The sequence below is a fragment of the Metarhizium robertsii genome, assembly GCF_000187425.2.
Source record: "Metarhizium robertsii ARSEF 23 chromosome Unknown MAA_Scf_2, whole genome shotgun sequence".
Lineage (NCBI taxonomy): Eukaryota > Fungi > Ascomycota > Sordariomycetes > Hypocreales > Clavicipitaceae > Metarhizium > Metarhizium robertsii.
The window spans coordinates 3036957-3059552 of record NW_011942160.1 but is presented as its reverse complement, the minus strand read 5'-3'; the positions used below and the strand labels follow the sequence as shown (position 1 = coordinate 3059552).

The 22596-nt window shown below is 52.8% G+C and overlaps 8 protein-coding genes across 8 annotated transcripts; 7 read left to right on the top strand and 1 right to left on the bottom strand.

Moving 5' to 3' along the window:
• Positions 1-50: 50 nt before the first annotated feature.
• MAA_05532 (uncharacterized protein) lies at positions 51-1412 on the top strand (the record flags this gene model as incomplete). The annotated part of the gene is made up of 1 exon (XM_007823530.1): positions 51-1412. The coding sequence occupies one exon, from the start codon at positions 51-53 to the stop codon at positions 1410-1412; it is 1362 nt and encodes a 453-aa protein (XP_007821721.1).
• A 1117-nt stretch (positions 1413-2529) lies between these two features.
• Positions 2530-4303, top strand: MAA_05533 (gamma-glutamyltranspeptidase; the record flags this gene model as incomplete). Its single annotated transcript, XM_007823531.1, has 2 exons — positions 2530-2915; positions 2986-4303. 2 exons carry the CDS (start codon positions 2530-2532, stop codon positions 4301-4303), a joined length of 1704 nt encoding a protein of 567 aa, XP_007821722.1.
• Positions 4304-5127: 824 nt separating this feature from the next.
• On the top strand, positions 5128-7192 carry MAA_05534 (glycoside hydrolase family 79; the record flags this gene model as incomplete). Its single annotated transcript, XM_007823532.2, has 4 exons — positions 5128-5287; positions 5406-5605; positions 5693-5955; positions 6619-7192. 4 exons carry the CDS (start codon positions 5128-5130, stop codon positions 7190-7192), a joined length of 1197 nt encoding a protein of 398 aa, XP_007821723.2.
• Positions 7193-7927: 735 nt separating this feature from the next.
• MAA_05535 (Major facilitator superfamily domain protein) lies at positions 7928-9550 on the top strand (the record flags this gene model as incomplete). The annotated part of the gene is made up of 1 exon (XM_007823533.1): positions 7928-9550. One exon carries the CDS (start codon positions 7928-7930, stop codon positions 9548-9550), a length of 1623 nt encoding a protein of 540 aa, XP_007821724.1.
• Positions 9551-10299: 749 nt separating this feature from the next.
• MAA_05536 (cation pump, Ca2+ pump) lies at positions 10300-14401 on the top strand (the record flags this gene model as incomplete). The annotated part of the gene is made up of 3 exons (XM_007823534.1): positions 10300-10656; positions 10745-13794; positions 13864-14401. The coding sequence occupies 3 exons, from the start codon at positions 10300-10302 to the stop codon at positions 14399-14401; spliced, it is 3945 nt and encodes a 1314-aa protein (XP_007821725.1).
• A 564-nt stretch (positions 14402-14965) lies between these two features.
• On the bottom strand, positions 14966-16189 carry MAA_05537 (Malate dehydrogenase, type 1; the record flags this gene model as incomplete). The annotated part of the gene is made up of 3 exons (XM_007823535.1): positions 14966-15804; positions 15947-16064; positions 16139-16189. The coding sequence occupies 3 exons, from the start codon at positions 16187-16189 to the stop codon at positions 14966-14968; spliced, it is 1008 nt and encodes a 335-aa protein (XP_007821726.1).
• Positions 16190-17115: 926 nt separating this feature from the next.
• Positions 17116-18705, top strand: MAA_05538 (C2HC5 finger protein; the record flags this gene model as incomplete). Its single annotated transcript, XM_007823536.1, has 1 exon — positions 17116-18705. The coding sequence occupies one exon, from the start codon at positions 17116-17118 to the stop codon at positions 18703-18705; it is 1590 nt and encodes a 529-aa protein (XP_007821727.1).
• A 2159-nt stretch (positions 18706-20864) lies between these two features.
• Positions 20865-22421, top strand: MAA_05539 (cyclin-dependent kinase; the record flags this gene model as incomplete). The annotated part of the gene is made up of 1 exon (XM_007823537.1): positions 20865-22421. The coding sequence occupies one exon, from the start codon at positions 20865-20867 to the stop codon at positions 22419-22421; it is 1557 nt and encodes a 518-aa protein (XP_007821728.1).
• Between the last annotated feature and the right edge of the window lie 175 nt (positions 22422-22596).

Genomic DNA, 22596 nt, shown 5'->3' with positions numbered 1-22596 from the left:
TTCACTAGGTGGTTTCTCTTAGCTTCTTTTCTCTTTATTTGCCTACTACCATGCGTTGCGGAACTGGCATTGTGGCAGCCCTGCCGCTCTTTTTGAGCGCCGCCGTCTTGGCTGGCTCACCAGATGAGGGCTGCTCTTCAACAATCATCAAGACTCTTGCTGAGACGACATCAATAATTGTGGCCCCTACGAGTATTTGTAACCAAATAGGTACTGCCAGACCAACTGAGAGCCTGGGAAGCCAGGGAAATCATGGTCATGGTAATAATCAGGACAAAGTGCCCGCTTCTTCAGGATCCGGTGACCATGACAGTGGTAATGGAAATGGTAACCAGAACGGCAATGGTTCTGGAAACGGCCAAAATAGCCCTGGAAATACCCCTATTAGTGGTCCGGGTTCCAACTTGGGATCCAGCAATGAGTTGGACAACGGTTCTGGCTCTGGCTCAAACAGCGACTTGGGTTCCAACTCTGGCCCTGGTAACGGTGTCAGTAGCAGCACTGGCTTCCGCCCAGATGAGGCGTCTTCATCTACTCATGGCTCGGGAAACAGCAATCGCCCTGAATCCGGCGCTGAAAATGAATCTGGTTGCGACTTGGGTCCCAGCCCAGGTAATAGTGATGGAGTCAGCAGCGGCACCGGCTCTGAGCCAGACGACGGCTCTGGACCTGGCAATAACTCTGGATCTGGCGATATGGAAAACGAATCTGGCAGCAGTTCGGGTTCGAATTCAAACTCAGCTCCTGGTAGTGGCATTGGCTCTGGCAACGGCCCCAAACCTAGCTACGAATCTGCCACTGGCAATGGACATGGTAGTGTTTCGGATTCCGACTTGGGTGCCGGCAACGGAATCGACAACAGTACAGGTTATGAATCTGGAAAGGGCTCCCAGCCAGGCTCTGGCTCTGGCTCTGATTCTGACAACCGCGGTGGGAATAGTAGTTCTGGCAACGAATCTGAAAATGGAGCCAGCATTCAAGCCGACAATTCAGGATCTCATAACTCGGGTACCGTGAACGACAAGTACAATAAAAGTGGCAACGGCAATGGATCTGGGAATCCCATGGGAACCGACGCAGCAAACGGCAGTGGAAACGGCTCCGGAGACGATGGATTCGGGAGCGGCTCAGGTGAAAATGGAAGCGGCAGTGGAAACGGAAATAATGCAGGACACAGTCATACCGATGGAAGTAACAGCATCGAGTCCGGACATGGATCTGGTGGTCCATCGGGGGGTGTTTCTGGTTCAGACTCGGGCTCAGGTTCCTCTGCTCATGGCTCTGGCTCAACGTACGGAAATGTATCAACTGCGACTCCTCCGGTAGTCACGGCTGGAGGGTCACCGAGCAGGTCAAGCGCCAGAGTTGCGTCATCCTTGGTTGGCCTGGCTGGTTTCCTCTGTCTTTTCTAAATGCCCAGAATGGTCACTTGGAATGGCTGTTCACTCGTAAACGGGTGGCAATACGTACTTTGCTAATACATGTCTGCGAGAGACTTTGAGCCTCATGCCGTTCGTTTCTCTGCGGTACACTTTCTAAATAGAAAAATGTCATTTGCATTCCTCTTTTCTCAGAGCCACTGCGTAAGTGCGAAACCGGAGGTTGGTGGCCGCCCAGCTGGACTCTTGGTAACTCGGTGGTTCTGGGACTTGGTCACGCCAGAATTTGTAAATTTGATCAACATCTTGGCGGAACAAAGTGCTCGGTCAAAGAACGGAATGCTCCTTCAGCATGGTCATGGTCAAGTTGAAGCCAGTTGCCAAGATCCCTGTTCGCCCAAGTCTCCCTATTTAGCCGCTGTGAATTCCTAGGAGCTGATCCACTCGCCAGCATCTCATGAATTCAATATGTAGTAAATGAAGGGTTCGAGTCATGAACTGCAATGACCAGGACCAGGCGAGTTTGTGGGTAGACTGTGGACTGATTGACCGATCGACTGACCCTTAGGCCGAGAGGTGAGAACGCGACCTAGACGTCCTATCTTTGTTGATATGAACTCGCCCACTTCAATTCGAATCATCTATTGACTAGTCCGCATATGTTCTGAACCGCTGCGTCTTGCGCCGACCGCCCGACCGACTTGATACTCGAGCGGCCCAACTCCGCGGCCAACAACATTGAATGGCCTGGTTGTTCAGCACCCTGCCGAGCTGGCCACTCCGACTTGCGCCATTTGATATCATTTCAGGGTTGCTATTACGTCACATGCAGAGACATGGTGTAAAAGACAGAACGCTCTGGTTATCTTTCCCCGCACACTTGGGATTGGGCCCCGGTTGCTCGAGTCAATTCCCGTGCAGACTTGCCAAATAAGGCAATTACAGTCTGACAATGGACCGGGGGGTTCAGTCGGGGTTTCCAGATTGCTGCTTCCCTGTCGTCGTATTGGCCCGGTGAAGAATGCATTGTGGTAGTACAGGCACTGGAATGGATGGATAAAACCCAAATCCTCTCTCGGCTCGTGCCTGATACTTTGATGCCGCTTTCAAAAGAAGAAGAATCATCAGCATAATTATCCAGACCCTCGGCATGTTTCTACACCACGCCAACTTCGCCCTGCGACTGCTTCTCGCAACCGCTGCTCTGGCCCCGGCGGTTCATGGTCAGACGCAATGCCGCAGTCGTGACGGTCCCAAGCTGGGAGCCGTCGCGTCAGAAAACAGCATATGCAGCAGAATAGGAACGCGCCTGCTGGAAGATGGCGGCAATGCCGTCGACGCTCTTGTCGGCACCGTGTTTTGTGTAGGCGTCACGAGCATGTATCACAGCGGAATTGGCGGCGGCGGCTTTCTCTTGCTGAGATCGCCAAACGGCACCTACGAGTTTGTCGACTTCCGGGAAACGGCGCCCGCGGCCGCCTTTGAAGACATGTACAAGGGAAACGTCAACGCAAGTATGTACGGCGGCTTGGCCAGGTACGTTGGCCTTGGGCGGCCCTGTCCCCGAGGCAAGACAGGAGTCTGGTTTGTCTAACATTGCCCCCAGCGGAGTGCCTGGCGAGTTGAGAGGCTTGGAATACATCCACAGGAAATACGGCGCTCTCAAATGGGCTGAAGTCATGGCACCTTCGATCAAGCTCGCGCGTTTCGGGTTCCCCGTGACTGAGGACCTGGTCCGGTACATGGACTCGACGTCTCCAAACGCATTCCTCACCCAAGACCCTTCTTGGGCCATGGATTTCGCCCCCCGGGGATGTCGGGTGCGCTTGGGCGAAACCATGACGCGAAAGCGGTATGCAAACACACTCGAGACCATTGCCAGCGAGGGCGCCGATGCCTTCTACACGGGTGCTATCGCAGACGCGACGATTCGGGCTCTCACGGCCGCCAACGGAACCATGACCCTGGACGACCTTGGGAATTACACCGTTGCCCTTCGGGAACCGGTCCAACTACAGTATCGTGGATACAAACTCACCAGCACAAACGCCCCCTCGAGCGGCGTCGTCGCTCTCAGCGCCTTGAACATCTTGAGCGGATATGACGACTTTTTAGATCCAAGCCGGTCGAATCTGTCCACACACCTCATGGATGAGGCCATGAAATTCGCATATGGCCAGCGTACCAAACTCGGCGATCCGTCCTTTGTTGCAGGCCTGGACAAGTACACCAAGGACATGATTTCTCCCCAGACAGGCGCCGAGGTTCGCTCCAAGATAACCGACCAAAAGACGTTTGACGTGTCGTACTACGACCCGGAAGGCCTCGAGTCTCTAGAAACACCGGGAACATCGCACATTGTCGCCGCAGACGCCACGGGCATGTCCGTGTCCCTGACGACGACCGTCAACCTCCTCTTCGGATCGGGCCTCATGGTCCCCGAAACCGGCGTCATCATGAACAATGAAATGAACGACTTTAGCATCCCCGGGGAAAGCAACGCCTTCGGATACATCCCCAGCGCGGCAAACTTTGCCCGGCCGGGAAAGCGGCCGCTGTCGTCCATTTCCCCCATCATTGCCGAGACGGCAGACGGCAAGCTGTATTTTTCTATTGGTTCCGCGGGGGGGAGTCGTATTATTACGGCGAATATCCAGAACGCGATCCACCTGCTGGACGGCAACATGACGGTCGAGGAGGCCCTGGGGCAGCCGAGACTCCATGACCAGCTTGTCCCGAGCCGAGTGAGTTTCGAGTACACGTACAACAACCGGACGGTGGCGTATATGAAGTCTCTGGGCTACAATGCCACGTGGGTAGCTCCGGGACAGAGCACTGCACAGGGATTGCGGCTATTGCCCAACGGAATGTTTGAGGCGGCTGGGGAGCCGAGACAGAAGAATTCTGGAGGTTTCGCAGTATAGAACGCCACATCTTCCGATGAGGGTGTGACTCAACTCATATATAGCGTCGTCAAGTAAATAGGAGTCAGTACATAGTAATAGCCATATATTGTCTATGCAACACCAAGGGCTAACTCGTCCAGCTGAATCCGTTTCAAGGTCCAAAGCAGAGACCGGTATTGATGCTGGTTTGGGCAACGCGTCGATCATCACCAAGCTTTGCAATCCAAATATGCCGGAAAATCTCCCCGCAGAGTTTGTAGGCAGCTTAGCAACGTTGTGGGACAACACGGCTAACGTTTCTGGGTCTATTAAAAAAAAGGGCGTCTCAACTTCTTGGGTGATATTTGCAACGTAGTATCCTATGCATGTGCGGAGAAAGCTTACCCCTCGCGGCCGGTGGTTTTCGCATCAACTGGATCTATCAGGCTTGATGGGGACAACTCGATTGCTGGCCCGCTATCCGTCGGCCTGTATTGGTTTGATGAGTGCGATGATTGATCAAAACCTGGTGCAGGCGTTTAGAGTAGACACCCGTGCTAGATCAAAGGCCCGCCCGCAAACTTGGGAGTTTACCATGGAAGAGACGAAACATTGAGTACAGCAGCATCGATCGGCTATGGCTTAATTGCCGACCCGTGTATCCTCTCCGTTTTTATGACATCTTACCAGTACGACTCACGGACCGTGGACAGGGTGGTGAACCGTTGGCATGGACCATCACCAAACCGTGCCTCAAATACCCATCGTTACCACTGCCTAGCTTCTAGTCTCATTCGTTATTATTAGGAGAGTCGACCAAGCGCTACTGATGTTGTGTAAATGTGCTCAAGATACACGCCAGCATGTTCAATCTTTGGTCGGCCGGGCTTGTTGCGGTCTTAGCCGCGAAAGAATCCCAAGCAGCGCTGTACCACATAAACGCCCGAGCAGATGACGATTCCGGCCCGTCAGAGTCATTCGTCAGCTTTTCTATAGAATTGTCCTCGTTTGTAGACTATGCCGGTACGTGTCGAGGTCCAAGGCTGCAGCCTCGATTGACAAACCCTTGGGGAACTTGAGCACACCAAACGCCTTTTCCTACAATTTACTGCGTAATCTCGGCAATCTGATGGGCAGCAAGCCCTACGTGCGAGTTGGGGGAATACACAAGACTATGCATTGTACAATGCGTCTCTCAAAGAAGATATCAACGGAACACATGATCCAAACAAGTCCAAGGACTATCCCACGACCATATACATTGGGGACTCGTTTTTCGAGTCATATAATACATGGCCAGGCGTCAAGTTTTCCCACGGGTTCAACCTCGCAAAGGGGGCTGTTGGTGCAGCAGGCCGGGAGACACTCGAGCGCACAGCAGCATTGGCTTGCAAAGCCTTGAGCAATGACAATCTCGACGCGTGGTAGTATGGAAACGAGCCCAACAACTACCCGACTTCTGCTCAGGGACCTACCCGTCCCAAGGGTTGGAGTGCCAGGGACTTTGCTGATGGGTGGCTCAACGGGACGCGTGGGATCAACAAGCAGATACGAAGGCATTGCCCGGAACTTGCGGATTTCGGGTTCATGGCACCGTCATACGGCGATCGTGTGAGTAACCTGAATGCTACCCAGGCTTGGGGCTATGGACTCGACAAGTATGACGGCGTCAAGTGGTATTCTGTTCACAAGTAAGTGGTGCAACACCATCATCGGTGGTCAACGCATCCAGGAAGCTGACGGGATGTCGTAACTCGTCTAGCTACATTGATGGAGCGACTTCCCCTGGTGTGACTTTGCAAGGGACATTGATGAATCACAGCCGCACCGCACCATTCGAGATGTAGATGAGCAGGTTGCGGAATACAAGCGAATTATGTCCACTAACAAGGCTGGGGCTAACCGTGCCACGCCCCACTTTTTCGGGGAAACCAACTCGCTATACTTCCAGAGTCGGTACTTAACATAGTTTTAACCATCTTCCTCCAACAAAGACCAACAAAGGCTGGGTAGCTCAATGGTAGAGCGTCTGACTTCGCAGCGAACCAGTATCATTATAGTATCATTACCCCGGAGTCAGAAGGTGTAGGTTCGAATCCTGCCCCGGCTAAATCTTTTTGTCTGGCGTTTAATATTGGAGGTCCTGCCTCCTGTGTCCTGTATTTTTGACATGTCTGCCTGTCTGTCTGCTCCGGACTGTCCAACCCGTTTGGCCCAACTCTATGGGGCGTCGACTTTATTCTGTATTCCGCGTCTGCTGGATTTAAACGCGTGTATATACACCAGGGCATAGACTATCGCGTGAGTACCTTTTTTCTCTTGTTCCCGACGACACAAAACTTGCTCTACCACAGAGCGCTGAATCACACTCGCCATCAACAGTACCAAGCATTCCAGCCAATTGACACCAACAAGACGTCAAAGAGCACCAAGGCACCTTATTACGGCAGCATCGGTGTGGCAGCTGCCTTTGGGGATCTCACAACGTCCTCTGTCAGCGTTTCTTCCATACCGATGCCATCTGACCAGGAAGCAGCGTACGCAATTTTCGAACGCGGAAACCTCAAGCGTCTCATGGTCATCAACATGCACAGATACAACACGACCAAAGACGGGGCCGGCACGGAGCCACTGCCGAACCCTCCAGGAAGAATGAGCCGGGGTTTTTCGTTTGCGGCGCGAAACCTGGCGCGGGATGTGTCGATTCGTGAACAGCGACTCATGACAAACGGCAGTGATGCTATTACCGGAGTGACGTTTGATGAGTGGAGTTATAACTGGGAGTTGGACAATGGGAAACCTGTTAGACTAGACAACGTTACGACCGGAGAGACGTTTAGATCGAAACAAGGAGTCATTACAGTCATGGTCCCTGATTCGTCTGCGGCGTTGCTTCATCTAGAGCAAGATGGTGGTGGTGGTAGTTGAAAAGACTCTGGATGAAGAGAGCTTTGGAATCTAGATTAAGTCAAATAATTTTAGTACTTGACTTTAAAGTGAAAAGGTTATGCTCCTTGTAAACTTACTGTAAGGCTAAGCAGAATACCGATGGGCACGATAGGCACTGGAACAAACGTAGCATGTTTAATAAACATGTCGTCCGTGGTTCCACATTGGAACGCGGCAGGCAACTCTCCCAGCAACCGGAAAACCCAGGCCGACACAAAGGCGAGAAACGGGTAACAAGGACAATCATGATTGGAAGCAATTGCCGCTGCAGGTCATAGTGCCTCTTTACCAGCGACGTCGCAACACAGTCATCGCTAAGCACGGCGTAAGACGTTGGCTGTCCCTAGCCACGATTGGTTGCTTCAACTGGTCGACTACCTGGCTAACCAACCAACTATGCCCAGCGGCGACCCGGATTTCTCCGCCGCCTCACCCTGCCCACGGTTGCGTGCCAATTGACAGCAGAAAATATGGAAACCTGGGGAACGAACGCCCTCGGGCTGACGTCCGGCCCGCTCCCCTCTGGGAAGCTCGGACGGTCACGGGCCACGCCGACTCTGTGCCGGTGTTGGATGGAATCTCTCCGCCTTTTGTGAGTTGTCTTTTTAAAATCCCGACGACTGCCATGTTCTGCAGAATCTTGGGAGAAGCGAACTGCAAATCGCCGCAACAAAGAAACCGTTGCGTCGCTTCTTCTTCTTCCTCCTCTTTACCATGGAGCACCCTCCACCGGCGGCGTCGTCATTCGGGCGGCGCCGTGCACAACCGGAAATGACACAGGTGACTTCTCAAACATGGTCGTTCAGCAGCACACGACAACACCAGGAACAACCACGGCAACCGCAGCCGGAAGACACCGAGGGTGAGGCTGAAGATGAGCCCTACACCAATATCCAGGTCCGCCGGGCCATTCGCACCATGAACGCGGCCTTTGACTGGACCGGCCCGGATGACCCTGACAACCCACGCAACTTCCCACTGTCCATCCGCCTCTTCAGCACCGTCGCCGTCACGGGCCTCGCAACCGTTGCCACCGTCGCCGGATCCATGTATGCGCCGGCCCAAGACGACGTCGCATCCAAATTCAACTGTAGCCGCGAATTGGCCGTTGTCCCGCTGTCCATGTACAATCTCGGCCTGGCATTTGGCCCCCTAGTCGGCGCTCCGTTGTCTGAGACATACGGCCGGAAGGCCGTGTTCCTCGTCGCCGGCCCCATCTTTGCTGCCTTCATGGTCGGGTCAGGATTCAGCACGACCTTAACCAGCCTCATCGCTTGCCGCTTCTTTGCAGGCATGTTCTCCTCGTCGCTTATTAACAATGCACCGGCCACGATTCTAGACTCTGCATCTGGAAAGCTGCGAGGCGTAAGTCTGAGTATATACTACACCATGCCGTCCTTTGGAGCTGCATTGGGTCCGTTTGTGGGCGGGTTCATCGTCCAGGCTGGCGGGTGGCAATGGACGCAATGGACGGCTGTGTTCATGGCTGTCGGCTTTTATATCCCCGTGTGTTTTACGCCAGAGACGTACAAGAGGGTGATTTTGAGAAGACGTGCCATCCGCCTTGGGCTGGATACCTCCTCGCAGAGGACGTCGCCTGGTCGAGCTTTCCGGTACTTTGCCACGGTGCTGATCCAGCGGCCGCTGCATATGCTGTTCACGGAACCCATTGTAACGCTGATTAGTCTGTACAACGGCTTCCTGTACGGATTGCTGTACACATTCGTTATTGCTGTGCCGTGGATCTTCCGAGAGTACTACGGATTCAGCAAAACGGGTGAATCACTGTCGTACCTGGGTCTGATGGTTGGCACGCTTGTTGCTTCGGCACCCCTGGTTCTCATTGATTTGAAATACTACCAGAAGCGCTTGGCTCAGTGGCGAGAAAGTCATCCTCCGAACGACGACGGCGTGGAAGAACCCTTGCCTTCGGAACACCGGCTCATCGGCGCCATGATTGGCAGTCTCCTCTTACCGACTGGCTTGTTCATATCGGCGTGGACGGCTCAGTACAAGGTCCACTGGATAGTGCCCATCATTTTCCAGAGTTGTGTGATGCTGAGCTCCCTGCTGATTTACGCCAGCGCCACCATGTTTATGCTCGATGCGTACGGCCCAATGTACGCGGCGTCGGCTTCTGGTGCCATGATGATGAGTCGGTATCTTCTCAGTACTGCATTTCCATTGTTTGCTTTGCAAATGTACAAGGCCCTCGGCGTGGGGTGGGCAACAAGCTTGCTTGGGTTTATTACCGTAGCCATGGCTCCAATTCCGTGGTGCTTCTGGGTTTTTGGTGAGCGAATTAGAAGACGCAGCAAATATGAGACGAGCATATAGAGAAGGCGTTGCTGCCGACATTTAGAATTCTAGAAGGTCTTGTGTAGTTGTACGATACCCATGATGAAAAGAGAATATCCTGCTCATTGTTGCTTGTGGCGCATCGCGTTTGAGCCTGGTTGGTGTGAAGTCGAGTTGACCATTGACATCTGGAGTCAAAGTTAATCGAGTCTGGTGCCGCACAGTGATTGGCTTGCTCGCTGGCCGTCGTCGGCCAACTACGCCGTAGTCACCCATGTACGCCCATGCTCAGTGCTGTACACCCGGAGCAATTCACGCTGTACACGCTGGAGTTCCAGGCTGAAAAAGGCCTGGCAGCACCAGACCAGACGCGCCTCGCCGGTCCGGTTCACCAGGCACCAGACCAGTTGACGTCTCTGCCAATCTCTGCGATGCCACGCCACGCCACGCGATGGGGCCCTGCGAAAAGTACCAAGGTACTTGACAGATCGCGACATGACTGTTGGAGCATCGACAATTCCGTACTCCGATTCCCATTCCCTGCGAATCGCTTCTTCCATTCTCCTCCCCTCCCCTTCCAGCCGCCCTCGTGGTTATAATTGTGGTAGCGTGGCCTGCTCTCCGTTCTAATTTTGGCTGCTGCTACCTTGTGTTTCTTCTTTCTTCGTTCCTTTCATAATTCGTCATCCCCCGTCTTTGGTCTGATTGGGTCTTGAAATCCTCTCCTTCACCCCTCCTCCCCGGTTCGTCCGAGATTGCGACGCATCGACGTCGTTGATATCTTCATCATGCCGCCGCTGATCGACAGCCCTCAGATCAAGCAGGCCGAGCTGCTGCGCCCGCTGTCCTTTCACTTCCACACCTACGTCTGGCCCTTTGCCATCATCTGGCCCATCTTCTTGCGATACTACCTGACTCCTGATCTGTACGAGGAATACATTGGTGCGCCGGAATGGACTTTCGTTTGGTGTGGCACCATCATCACTCTACAGTCGCTTGTCTGGCTTAGCACCCACTGGAGTGTTGCCTTGGAGGCTCGCTTCAAGGCTACCAGGGTCGACACTGTTGAAGACGCCCAGCTAATCAAGGTTCTGCCCATTGCCAACGCAGGCTCTGGCGAGATTTGCAAACTTGTTCGCGACAAGGTATGTCCACTCTTCTCTTTGCCCGCTCCTTCCCAGGCCTAAGCACACCAAGGTCCTCTTGGCAACTATCTAACATATATCATAATAGGTTGGTGGCAAGCTCATTACCTCGTTCCTGTTTCAGAAGCGCCGTTTCCTCTACAACGCCGAAACCAAGTCCTTCTCTACGCTCCAATATGACATCGACTCCGAGCCCAAGCCAACCATCGGCCACTTCCAGTCCTTCAGAGGTCTTGAGAAGCAGTCTGAACTCACCCGAGTCGAACAGCACTACGGTACCAACACCTTCGACATTCCCGTTCCCACCTTTACCGAGCTCTTCAAGGAGCACGCCGTTGCTCCATTCTTCGTTTTCCAGATCTTCTGCGTCGGTCTTTGGTTGCTCGATGAATATTGGTACTACTCACTCTTCACGCTGTTCATGCTTGTGGCTTTCGAAAGCACCGTCGTTTGGCAGCGTCAGCGCACTCTCAACGAGTTCCGTGGTATGAGCATCAAACCCTATGACATCTGGGTGTTCCGTCTTGGAAAATGGACCGAGATTCAGACAGACGCTCTTTTGCCCGGCGACCTCGTCTCTGTCGACCGAACCAAAGAGGACAGTGGTGTAGCTTGTGACATGCTTTTGGTTGAAGGAACAGCCATCGTTAACGAGGCTATGCTTTCTGGAGAAAGCACTCCTCTCCTCAAGGACTCTATCCAGCTGCGTCCGTCTGACGCTGTGCTGGATCCTGAAGGACTAGACAAGAACGCCTTCCTTTGGGGTGGCACCAAGGTTCTTCAAGTTACTCACGGCAACCCCGAGCAAGAGAAGCCAAAACTATCGTCTCACGTTCCAACTCCTCCTAACAACGGCGCCATGGCTATTGTTACCAAGACTGGATTCGAGACCTCTCAGGGCAGTCTTGTTCGCACCATGATTTATTCCACCGAACGCGTTTCGGCCAATAACTTTGAGGCCCTTCTATTCATCTTGTTTCTCTTAATTTTCGCAATCGCCGCCTCTTGGTATGTTTGGGACGAGGGTGTCCGCAAAGACCGCAAACGATCCAAACTTCTGCTCGACTGCATCTTGATTGTCACCAGTGTCGTTCCCCCGGAATTGCCCATGGAGCTCAGTCTTGCGGTCAATACCAGTCTGGCCGCACTTTCCAAGTTGGCTATTTTCTGTACCGAGCCCTTCCGAATTCCCTATGGTGGCCGTATTGACGTTGCTTGCTTCGACAAGACCGGTACCCTCACCGGCGAAGATTTGGTTGTCGAAGGCATTGCTGGACTTGGCCTGGCCGACTCAAATATTGTTGATACAAAGGAAGCCGACGGAGCTCACTCCACCATGGTGCGTGTGACCGAGGCCAGTGTTGAGACTCAGCTCGTCCTCGCCACTGCCCATGCTCTTGTCAAGCTTGACGAGGGCGATATTGTTGGTGATCCCATGGAGAAAGCTACCCTGACGTCCCTTGACTGGGGTCTTGGTCGTAACGACATCTTGGCTAGCAAGAACAAGTATAGTGGTGCCCAGGGAACCGTACAGATCAAGCGTCGCTTCCAGTTCTCCTCGGCTCTCAAACGTCAGAGCTCAGTTGCCATGGTAAATGGGATCTCCCGGACCGGCAAGAAGGTGAAGGGTACTTTCGTTGGTGTCAAGGGTGCTCCCGAGACTATCATGAAAATGCTGGTGAACGTGCCCGCCGACTACGAGGAGACCTACAAGTACTTCACTCGCAAGGGATCTCGCGTTCTGGCCTTGGCCTACAAACAACTCACAGTGGATTCTGAGCTCGGTTCTAGCAAAATCAACGACTTAAAGCGTGAAAAGGTAGAGGCTGATCTTACTTTTGCCGGCTTTTTAGTGTTACACTGTCCATTAAAGGAGGACGCCAAGGAGGCCGTCCAGATGCTCAATGAGAGTAGCCACCGAGTTGTCATGATCACTGGAGACAACCCCTTGACTGCCGTCCATGTTGCTCGCGAGGTCGAAATTGTTGATCGAGATGTCTTGATACTGGATGCACCTGAGGACAATGTTGACGGAAAGAAATTGGTCTGGAAGAGCGTTGATGACAAGATCAGCATTCCTGTGGATGCAACCAAGCCCATTGACGCTGAAATTCTCAAGACAAAGGATCTTTGCGTCACCGGATATGCCTTGGCTCAGTTCAAGGACGAAGCCGGCTGGAACTCATTGCTCCGCCATACTTGGGTTTATGCCCGAGTCTCCCCTAAGCAAAAGGAAGACATTCTTCTTGGGCTCAAGGACATGGGTTATTACACTCTCATGGCTGGTGATGGCACGAACGATGTCGGTGCTCTCAAACAGGCACACATTGGCGTTGCCCTCCTCAACGGTACCAAGGAGGACTTGACTCGCATTGCTGAACACTCGAGAAACACCAAAATGAAGGAAGTCTACCAGAAGCAGTGTGATTTAATGAAGCGTTTCAACCAGCCAGCCCCGCCTGTTCCTGTCATGATTGCCCACCTATATCCTCCTGGTCCCAGCAACCCCAACTACATGAAGGCGGCTGAGCGTGAGGCTAAGAACAAGAATATGCCTATCGAAGACTACATCAGGGCACAGGGTCATCCTATCGAAACCATTGTCTCGCCTGGGGCACAAAGCTTGGCCAATGCTCAAGATGCTCGACAGGCCGAAGTTCAGAAGAAGGCCGCTGGATTTGCTGACAAGCTTGCGTCTGGCATGCTTGAAGCGGAGATAGGTGATGACGAACCACCCACTCTTAAGCTTGGTGATGCATCTGTCGCTGCTCCTTTCACTTCTAAGCTCAGAGACGTCATTGCCATTCCCAACATCATCCGCCAAGGCCGGTGCACTCTCGTTGCCACCATTCAGATGTACAAGATTCTTGCCCTCAACTGTCTGATTAGCGCCTACTCCCTCTCCGTCCTGTACCTCGAGGGAATCAAGTTCGGTGATACTCAGTACACAATCAGTGGTATGCTCATGTCTGTCTGCTTCCTCAGTATTTCCCGCGCCAAGGTCGTCGAAGGTCTGAGCAAGGAAAGACCTCAGCCCAACATTTTCAACATTTACATCATTGGTTCTATCCTTGGACAATTCGCCATCCACATCGTAACGCTAATCTATATTGCCCGACTATGCGAGAAGATTGAGCCGTAAGTTTTCTCACTACCTCCCCCCCAGTTTACACTATAACTGTTCAACCATAATTAACAAACATAAAGACGCTCCGGTATTGTCGATCTCGAAGCAGAATTTGAGCCATCCCTTCTCAACTCCGCCATCTACCTCCTCCAACTTATCCAGCAAGTGTCCACCTTTGCAATCAACTACCAAGGCCGCCCCTTCCGCGAATCCCTCTCCGAGAACAAAGCCATGTTCTACGGCATCCTCGGCGTATCAGGTCTGGCCTTCGTCTGCGCCCTGGAACTGATGCCCGAAATCAATGAGCAAATGAAACTCGTCAAGTTTACTGAAGAATTCAAGATCAAAATGGCTGTCGTCATGGCGCTCGATTACGTCGTTTGCTTCGTCATTGAGAAGGGTCTCAAGGCCGGGTTCAGCGACTACCACGCTCGTGATATCGCTGAGCGTCGACCCGAGCAGCTCGAGCGCGAGAATGCCCGTAAGAAGATTGAGGCGGAGAAGAAGGCAGCTGACGAGGAGGCCAAGAGGATGGAGAAGGTGGCTGAGTTCGAGAGACAAGTTGCCGAGAGGAGGAGGAAGTTGGAGGAGTGGAGAGCTGGGCGTCGTGCTCAGTAGCATGGATGATAAAAGTGTTGCTGAATTTAGTGTGTATACTTTGTATTACTGTCATGGGGAACTCTAGACAGGATTTATACAAGAGAGGCGTATGGATAGACCGGGGAGGGAATGGACTGGACTAGGTGTGCTGTCATGATGTGGAGCAGGGAAATCATGTAACATATTCAAGACACTATAGACTTTGGTAGATGATGATTAATTATTTTATCAATTCACTTTCCCTACTCTTTTACGTCCGATTAACATGCCATCTAACTTCACAATGAGCTTTTGACAGGCAATTTACTATGGTACAAGGACTCAATTAAATATTCTATAGCAGTCGCGAAACATGCAGAAATATTGTCCCATTTTTTTACCAATCCTCGCATCAGACAGACATTAATGGCAAGTCACGCTCTCATGATACCCCCTATTCATCACTTTTGTACATTTGTCACACTTCCCAATCCAGCCCACTAGTCCGTTTTGGCATCAGATGGGAAATTGGCGACTTTCCCGTTACATGTCATCAAGATCCGGCAGAGGTGGAAGAGCAGGCATGTAGCTCATGGGCCGCATTTATTTTCCAGGGTTCTGAGCAACGAAAGTGACACCCTTCTCGATGTTCTTCTTGAGGTCGCCCAGGCAAGCTTCGACAAGCTTCTCCTCAGCGGCGTCGATCTCGCCAACGGGCAGGATCTGCTTAACACCATCGGGGCCCAGCTCAACCTTGCTGGAGAAGAAGTCAATGCCCTGGTCCTTGTAGAGGGGTGAGTCGACGAAAGTGGGCTCAATGACACCCTTCTCGCCAGCAGCAGCACGGAGAAGAGAGTCGGCCATGCGAGCACCAGCCATGGCCATGGAGAGGGTGGCAGAACCAGCGCCATCCTTGGCCTTGACGACCTCGTCACCACCGAACTGGACACGCTTGACGAGGTCAGCGTTGGAGCTCAGGTCGGGGTGGTTGCTCTGGCTGAAGAGAGGGACGATAGTGACACCAGAGTGACCGCCAATGACAGTGATGTTCTCGTCCTTGGGGTCAGTTCCCTTGATCTCAGAGACGAAGCGGCTGGCACGGACAACATCCAGAGTGGTGACACCGAAAAGGGTCTTGGGGTTGTAGACACCGCGGGCCTTGAAGACCTCGGCGCAGATAGGAACGGTCGAGTTGACGGGGTTCGCAATGACGAGGAGCTTGGCATTGGGAGCAGACTCAGCAACAGCCTTGGCGAGATCGCGGACAATGGAGGCGTTGGTGTTGAAGAGATCGTCACGGGTCATGCCGGGCTTACGGGGGACACCAGCGGGGATGAGGACGATGTCGGAGCCCTTGACGCACTCGGCGAGGCCAGCAGCGGTGGGCTCATATCCCTTGACGGTAGACTTGGTGTTGATATGGGAAAGGTCGGCAGCGACACCTGTCGAGCAGTCACGTTAGCTAGGCAAGTCCTCTTCCATAACTGCCGGGAAGAACGGAGATGGGTTGCACAGGGAAATTGACGCATAGAGCTCGCAGTTTGCTTGCGAGCTGCCTCGTTCACGACAAAAGGTTCAACATACCGGGTCCGCCGCGGATATCGTACAGGGCAAGCTCAGTAACCTTGGGGTTCTGCTTGAGGAGCAGAGAAAGAGGCTGGCCAATGCCACCGGCAGCACCGAGGACGGCAACCTTGGAGAGCTATTACCGAAATGCATGTTAGCCGACGACGAAGGTTGTCACCGCGGCCGGGGCAATTGGGGGCCAAGACTCACGTTGCGGGCAGAGGCGGAGAAAGCCCTGCGCTGGATTCTGGAAGCCAACATAGTGAATTGAATCAGGTATCGATGAGAGGTTGTGTAGATGCAAAAGAAAGGCAATGGGGATGAAAGTGGCCAAGGTGGTTTCCGTTGCGAGGACGACGGGGGGGAAAAATAGGTCGGAGGTGAGGAAAAGTGGCCATCGGAGCCATGGGGACAGGAACAAGGGTGCGCCTGGTCCCAATCGGGTATAGCTCGGGGTTTTTCGGGTGAAAGGCGATCATGTGTCAAGTGGAAAGCTTGTGCGAGGATGAACAAAGTGCAATTGAAGTGCTGGATCCGGGGTTGTATCCGACAAATTAATTCTGAGAGGTTTTAGATGAGGCGATAGGTGACCAGCTGAGAGGATGGTTTGTGGTTGAGCGAGGAAAAGGTGCGTGGATGTACACGTAGGGAGCAACGTTCCGTGCGTGTGACATCACACTGATCTTGATTTTGTGAGCCTGCATAGAATCAGACTAAGTTGCTGGAACTCATCGGTATACATTGAGAACACAGCTTGGAGGTGCATGGAGCGCACTGATGCCTTACGGTCGTACGTATCAACACTCCAAGCATCGGGAGGTTCTAGCAGTCGCTTGTCAAAAGCCCATTCCACCTTCAGGCAAACTTTATTTGCCGTTCTAGAAACTATGGGTTGGATGCTTGAGATTGCAGATAAGAAGCCCTCACATGCGTTATGGGAGGAAGTAATAATGAAATATGATCGAGAATGGTGCTGCCATCCCACAGTAGCAATATCAAAGCAATCAAGGAGCCAAATCAAGTCGGTCTGACTCACAGCCCTAGGGTAGGCCACTCATCAATCAAAACGGACATCCGCAATTCCAAGCTGCCTCCTCGATTGAGCTAGCTCACAAACAGATGTTCAAATTGCAACATCGACCTCGACACTCACCAAAACGCAGCGACTATCCAACGACTTTGCTGCAATGTCTCTCTCGCAACTCTCGCAGCTGCTTCCTCTTCCCGAGGAAGAACTTCAGCAGGTCTTGCAATATGCCTCGACGCTTTCCAAGGCAGAGGTGGCCACGCACTTCAACAACTTGCTAGGAGACTCACCCCTTGCCGTAGATTTTATTGCATCATTCAACTCACACCGAAAAGACCCTTCTGGGGCGCGGGCTCCGTCACTAGAAACAGAAGATACAGCTTTAAACTCGGATTCAGCTGATGCTGTGCCCAAGGCAAAGCGTTTCCAAAGGAAGAAGAAGCCTGCGATACACGTACCAGAAGCCAGAAGGGTTGACGAGTATGCCGGACCATCAAGCAAAGCATACAAGAAGGACCTAGACTTTGAATACATACCGCAACGTGCCAGTGCACCGAGCAGCAATCACGCATCTAGATCAGCTACACCACCGGTCCAAGCTCAAGCTAAACAACATGCCTCTTCGGCAGGGTACCTGATATCAGATGGGCCTCCAAAGGTCAAGGCCAAGTCAAACCCGGGATCAAGGACGTCGACACCGAAGCCAGCATCAGGAAACACGACCAAGGTGTCAATAGCAGGCGGGACACCAATGGCAGGCCAATCTACTGCCCTTGCGGATCTAGATGCAGCCATTCGAGCTCTGGAAATCACGACAAATCCTACGCTTGAGAATGGAAAACGAAAGGCTTGCAACTGCGTGGCGACTCGACACCCCCTCCAAGGCGCAGCACCAAATTGCTTGTCTTGCGGCAAGGTGATTTGCATGAAGGAGGGATTAGGACCATGCACATTCTGTGGCTCGCCGTTGCTGAGCGCAGACGAGGTTCAGGCGATGGTGAGAGAGCTCAAGGATGAACGTGGAAGGGAAAAGATGGCAGTCAATGCATCGGCTCATAGACGAGCTGAGGTATCGAAAAAACCGGCGCCATTCACACAGACGCGTGACGACTCGGCTTCCGGCGCTGGTAGTTCACTGTCCGAAGCAGCCGTCAAGGCTCGACAACACCGCGACAAGCTACTCAACTTCCAAGCGCAAAATGCCAAACGAACGACGGTTCGGGATGAAGCCGCAGATTTCGACGTCACGGGAGCAATGAATGGCACTGGTAGCATGTGGGCTAGCCCAGAAGAGCGAGCCAAAGAGTTGAAACGCCAACAAAAGCTGTTGAGAGAAATGGAATGGAACGCCCAACCCGATTATAACAAACGCCGGCAAGTCATTAGCATTGACCTAGTCGGAGGCAGAGTAGTACGGAAGATGGCTGCGGTTGAGAGACCAGTAACCCCGGATGAAGACTTTGATAGCGAGCCCGATGAAGGGGTATTGGGAGAGACGTCTGGGAATACTGGGGGACAAAATCGTACAAATGGAGGAGCCTTTAGCGGAAACCCGTTGTTGGGCTCACTTATGAGACCTGTTTTTGAGGTGAAGGGCAAGGACAAGGATTTTGGGGCAGCCAGGAGCCGGGAAGAGCGCAAGAAGGGCTGGCGAAGGGTACAAGACGATCTTGATGACAACGAAGATGTCATTCTAGATGGCGGCGCATATGGTTACAAGGACGGAGGGGACGAGCCAGCTTGTGGTTAGTGGTCCAATGGATAGATAGAGCCACGTTTTACGTATGTATACATACGGTAAATATGAAGGACGCCAATGAGTTGAATTGGTGGGCTGGCAAGTGGGACCACCGCCATTGAAGACGAGCTCAAGTGCGTCTTGATGTTGCTGTCGATGATTTTGGTGAGAAAATAATATTGTGTTGTGTTGTGCACCGTCCTCAAGCCAGGGAACCCATGTCCTTCCGGCGTAGACTGCATTACCTCGAGACACGTGATCACGCGTTTCTCGATAAATTTAAGCTGGTCTGAGCGCCCAGCTTGGGACATGCCCTCAAAGATGAATACCTAGTAGCCAAAGGATCACATGGTCACCTTTCCGTGCGTGGCCACAGTACATATTTGTATGTACAAAGCCATCAGTTGGATTTCGATATTTCCCTCACATGAACGACCATGCAGAGCGGAAGCCTGTGGACATGGGGACTGGCCTGCATGGCTAATGGGTTCAATGTTACAAGGACTCCGTCAAGTCCACTACCGTCCTGGTACAGAAGCACGCAGATGCGGCGGGAAACACAACAAGGTTGCAGTGCAAAATCTTCTGCAGCACACATCCATGTTCATTTGTCCCGATGGACCAATTCATATCCGGCGTGCAAATGTTACCGTCGAACGACTCGGAAGAGCGCACCAAAGATAACCTTCAAGGTTGGCCAATTACTCGCGTGGAAGCGAGCCAACACGAGCCTGTGGATTTTTGTTTTGGGCGACTAACCTTTCTCAGCCATCAGGCTTTTTCTAAATTTTTTTTTTGTCGCTGTTCCAATGTTTGCTTCCCTACTAGCACGCCATCAGCGAATGGCTGCGGAGTACTCCGTACTTATTTAGGTTGATGCACGCACGAGCAGATTGAGGCACCTGACGATTCACCAGGCACGTTTTGAGAATCACAAAGGATTTCAAATGTTAGTTAGGGCTTACCGAATCTAAGGACATCCAGAGTGGCCTTCAATGCCAAGTTTTCACGGCAAGAGCCCTGTAACTTGATCGAGTACGGGCACCAGCGGGAACAAGACATCAATCTAGTCTGGATTCAATCTTGACTTGACTTGACACTTTAGGTGGCGAGTCTGGTGCCATCTGATCAATACTTTACCCAGTGATCAATGGTACAAGCCATCTTCAGTGGGTCTTGTGGCGGCGCACAGAAGACCAGACTACGTACTTCGAGGTACGTTATACTTAGACTTAAGTACTAGTAGTTCATACCGAGTACCCGTCAGCGACTACAAGGACGAGTCACTTAATACTTGTCTGGTTGCCAACGCGTCAAATCTTAGTCAGAGTTCTAGGCAAGTCTACTTAGTACTTAAAGTACAAAGACGTATTGGAGTCTGGGACATCGGGAGCTCTGGGAATCTAAGTCCTGCCTTGTACGGGGTCTTGTACAGGTGCCTGGGCTCTAGATTGCGCGGGCAGAGTACGGAGTACACATGCATGTACCTCTAAACGGTACTTGCATCAATATTGCGTCTCCTCCAGACGCTCATGTCCTGTTCGGGCGCTGCGCCCACATGCGCGGGACTGCATGGACCTCCAACGCGGCGCCACAGCGAATCGTCGTCCTCCCGCATCCGTCGCGACCGGACCGCGTAACCACATTGAAGAGTCAGCAGGCCTCAGTGCTCAACAGGAGGCGTACGGCGGCCACGCTTTGTCGCAGGCTCCCACTTTCCACTCCAAAGACCGCAGTCACCTTCGCCTTCGCGAGAGCCAGCAACGCCGCGATTTGATCCGTCTATCGCCCCCGACACTCATTTGATCGCTACTCGCCCGTTCTTCGCTGGACCTGTCGCGTGACTGCGAATCAAAGCTCTTGTCGCGCTTCCCACAGGGAAACAAGAGACCAGCAGCCATTGTTCGCGACTCGCCGTCGTGTCATCATCTGCAACACGCGCGGCAACGTCCTTGACAGAGCTGGAAGCGTTGTACTGCATTGTCCACGGCAATACAACGCCCGAGACCCCTCTCAATACGAATAGTCGCCTCGAGACATCGAGATTCTTGTTGAAACACAAGATATAGACAGGCACGCGCGGCTTTCCATAGCTTTGCTTGAATTTCACCCCAACCGTGATCACGAACTGGTAAACCGCCCAGAAGAATATCCTGGCGGTGGTTAGCGCTATGGATATTGATCCTTACCCAGCTTCCCAGTCTGTCCACGGGCAAGATCAATTGGCACCTTCAGGGCACGACAGTGGCACCAATTCGTCCCAGAGCCAAACCCAGTCCATTACTGATTCGCAGACTTCCAACGCGTCCTCTGCAACAGACCAGGTTGCCACACCCCCTGGAAGCGATTCGGGTAGTGGCGTGGAACGTCCTCCGGTTGCAGAGGTAACCGCCATGTTGAAAAACAGATATGCCAATGTTGGCCCGGAAGTGACGACGGGTGTATCTAGTCAAGATAGCCAGCTGCACCAACTATCTGCTATTGCTGCTGTGCAAGATAGGCTGGGGCTAGATGCCGCCGGGCTTCCGAGAAAGAGGATGGCTGACGGCGAGGTCAAAGATCGTAAAGGAAGCATGAGTCCGGTAAAAGGACATTCCCGGACTACTAGTACTGTCAGCGTTGCCTCGACAGCCGGAAGTACGATAGGTGAGGTATGTATGAGTCCGAAGGGAAAGCTGTCCTGCTGCCTGAGCGCCGATGCTGATTTGGTACAGCTTTCTGCAGAGTTGCGGACAAGACTGTCCTACGCCATGGTCAAGGTGAACAATGGATGGCAGGCTAGAAATCTGGACGAGGTTGAAAGTCTGGCCTCCCAGGCCACATCACCAGCCTCGAGCACATCCACTGTACATGGAAGGAAGGGATCGTCTGCGAGCCCGCGCTTGCCTTCGACAGTCACGCCTTCTCACCCGCAGTTCACCTACGAATCGATGAACTATAAGGGCAAATCGAATTCTCCGCCATCTGCGAACTCCGATAAGCCAACCTTGGCTCCGCCAGCGTCTATCCAGCCATCTTCCTCGATGCCTGCTCCGAGGTCGAACCCACGACGGAATTCTAACCCTCGATATACACCCACTATGCTGTCTCACTCGCATTCAGCATCCGCCAATGCATCTGCGCAGACCACGCCCATCAGCAACGGAATCAGAAGATCGCACAGTCATTTGGATGCCAACATGTACTCACCGCACCATAAGAACGTCAGGGAGCAAGATGCCATTGAGACGCTTTTGTTTATGAGCAGTCCTGGAAACTCGGCCAGCTTAAAACACACTTTTTCGCCATCGGGCTCGCCTGGTCCACAGTCAAGCGCCCCTCCGAGGAGCGTTGGTGAACGGCATGCTCTTCCGTCTGGACCTCGACGTGGTTTGCCGGGAAGCCGGCCTCCCTCTTCAGCCAAGAAGGTGGGATTTGACAAGTCACCCGGCGTGCCTCCGCCACACTCTCCTATGGACCTTGACTCGCCACAGCAACAGCATTATGCCGCCCACAACAGATCCACGCCAAAACGGCAGGCTACGAGTCTAGCGAGCCGACACAGAACCACACTGTCATTGCCCAGCGGTCTCGGTCTCGGCAACGGCACTGCCCGAAAGACTCTGCGAGACGAGGATATTGAGCGGATGCTGGATCATGCTGGAGCAGAGCTGGCGGACAGTTCTGACGACGAAGAGATCCAGTTACCGCCGGGCCGTAATCGACTAGCCGGCGCCATGGGAATATAATCCTCAATGACGCGAGTGGTTCATTTTTTTTTTCGGATGGACTCCACAGACGGCCGTTGCCCTTGGGCGACAATGCTTCTGAAGGGAGGGGCATACGGTACGATATTCAGCATATATCACATTTAACGAAGTTTTATGACAAAATCCAGCATATGGAAGTGGGTTTGCATTCATT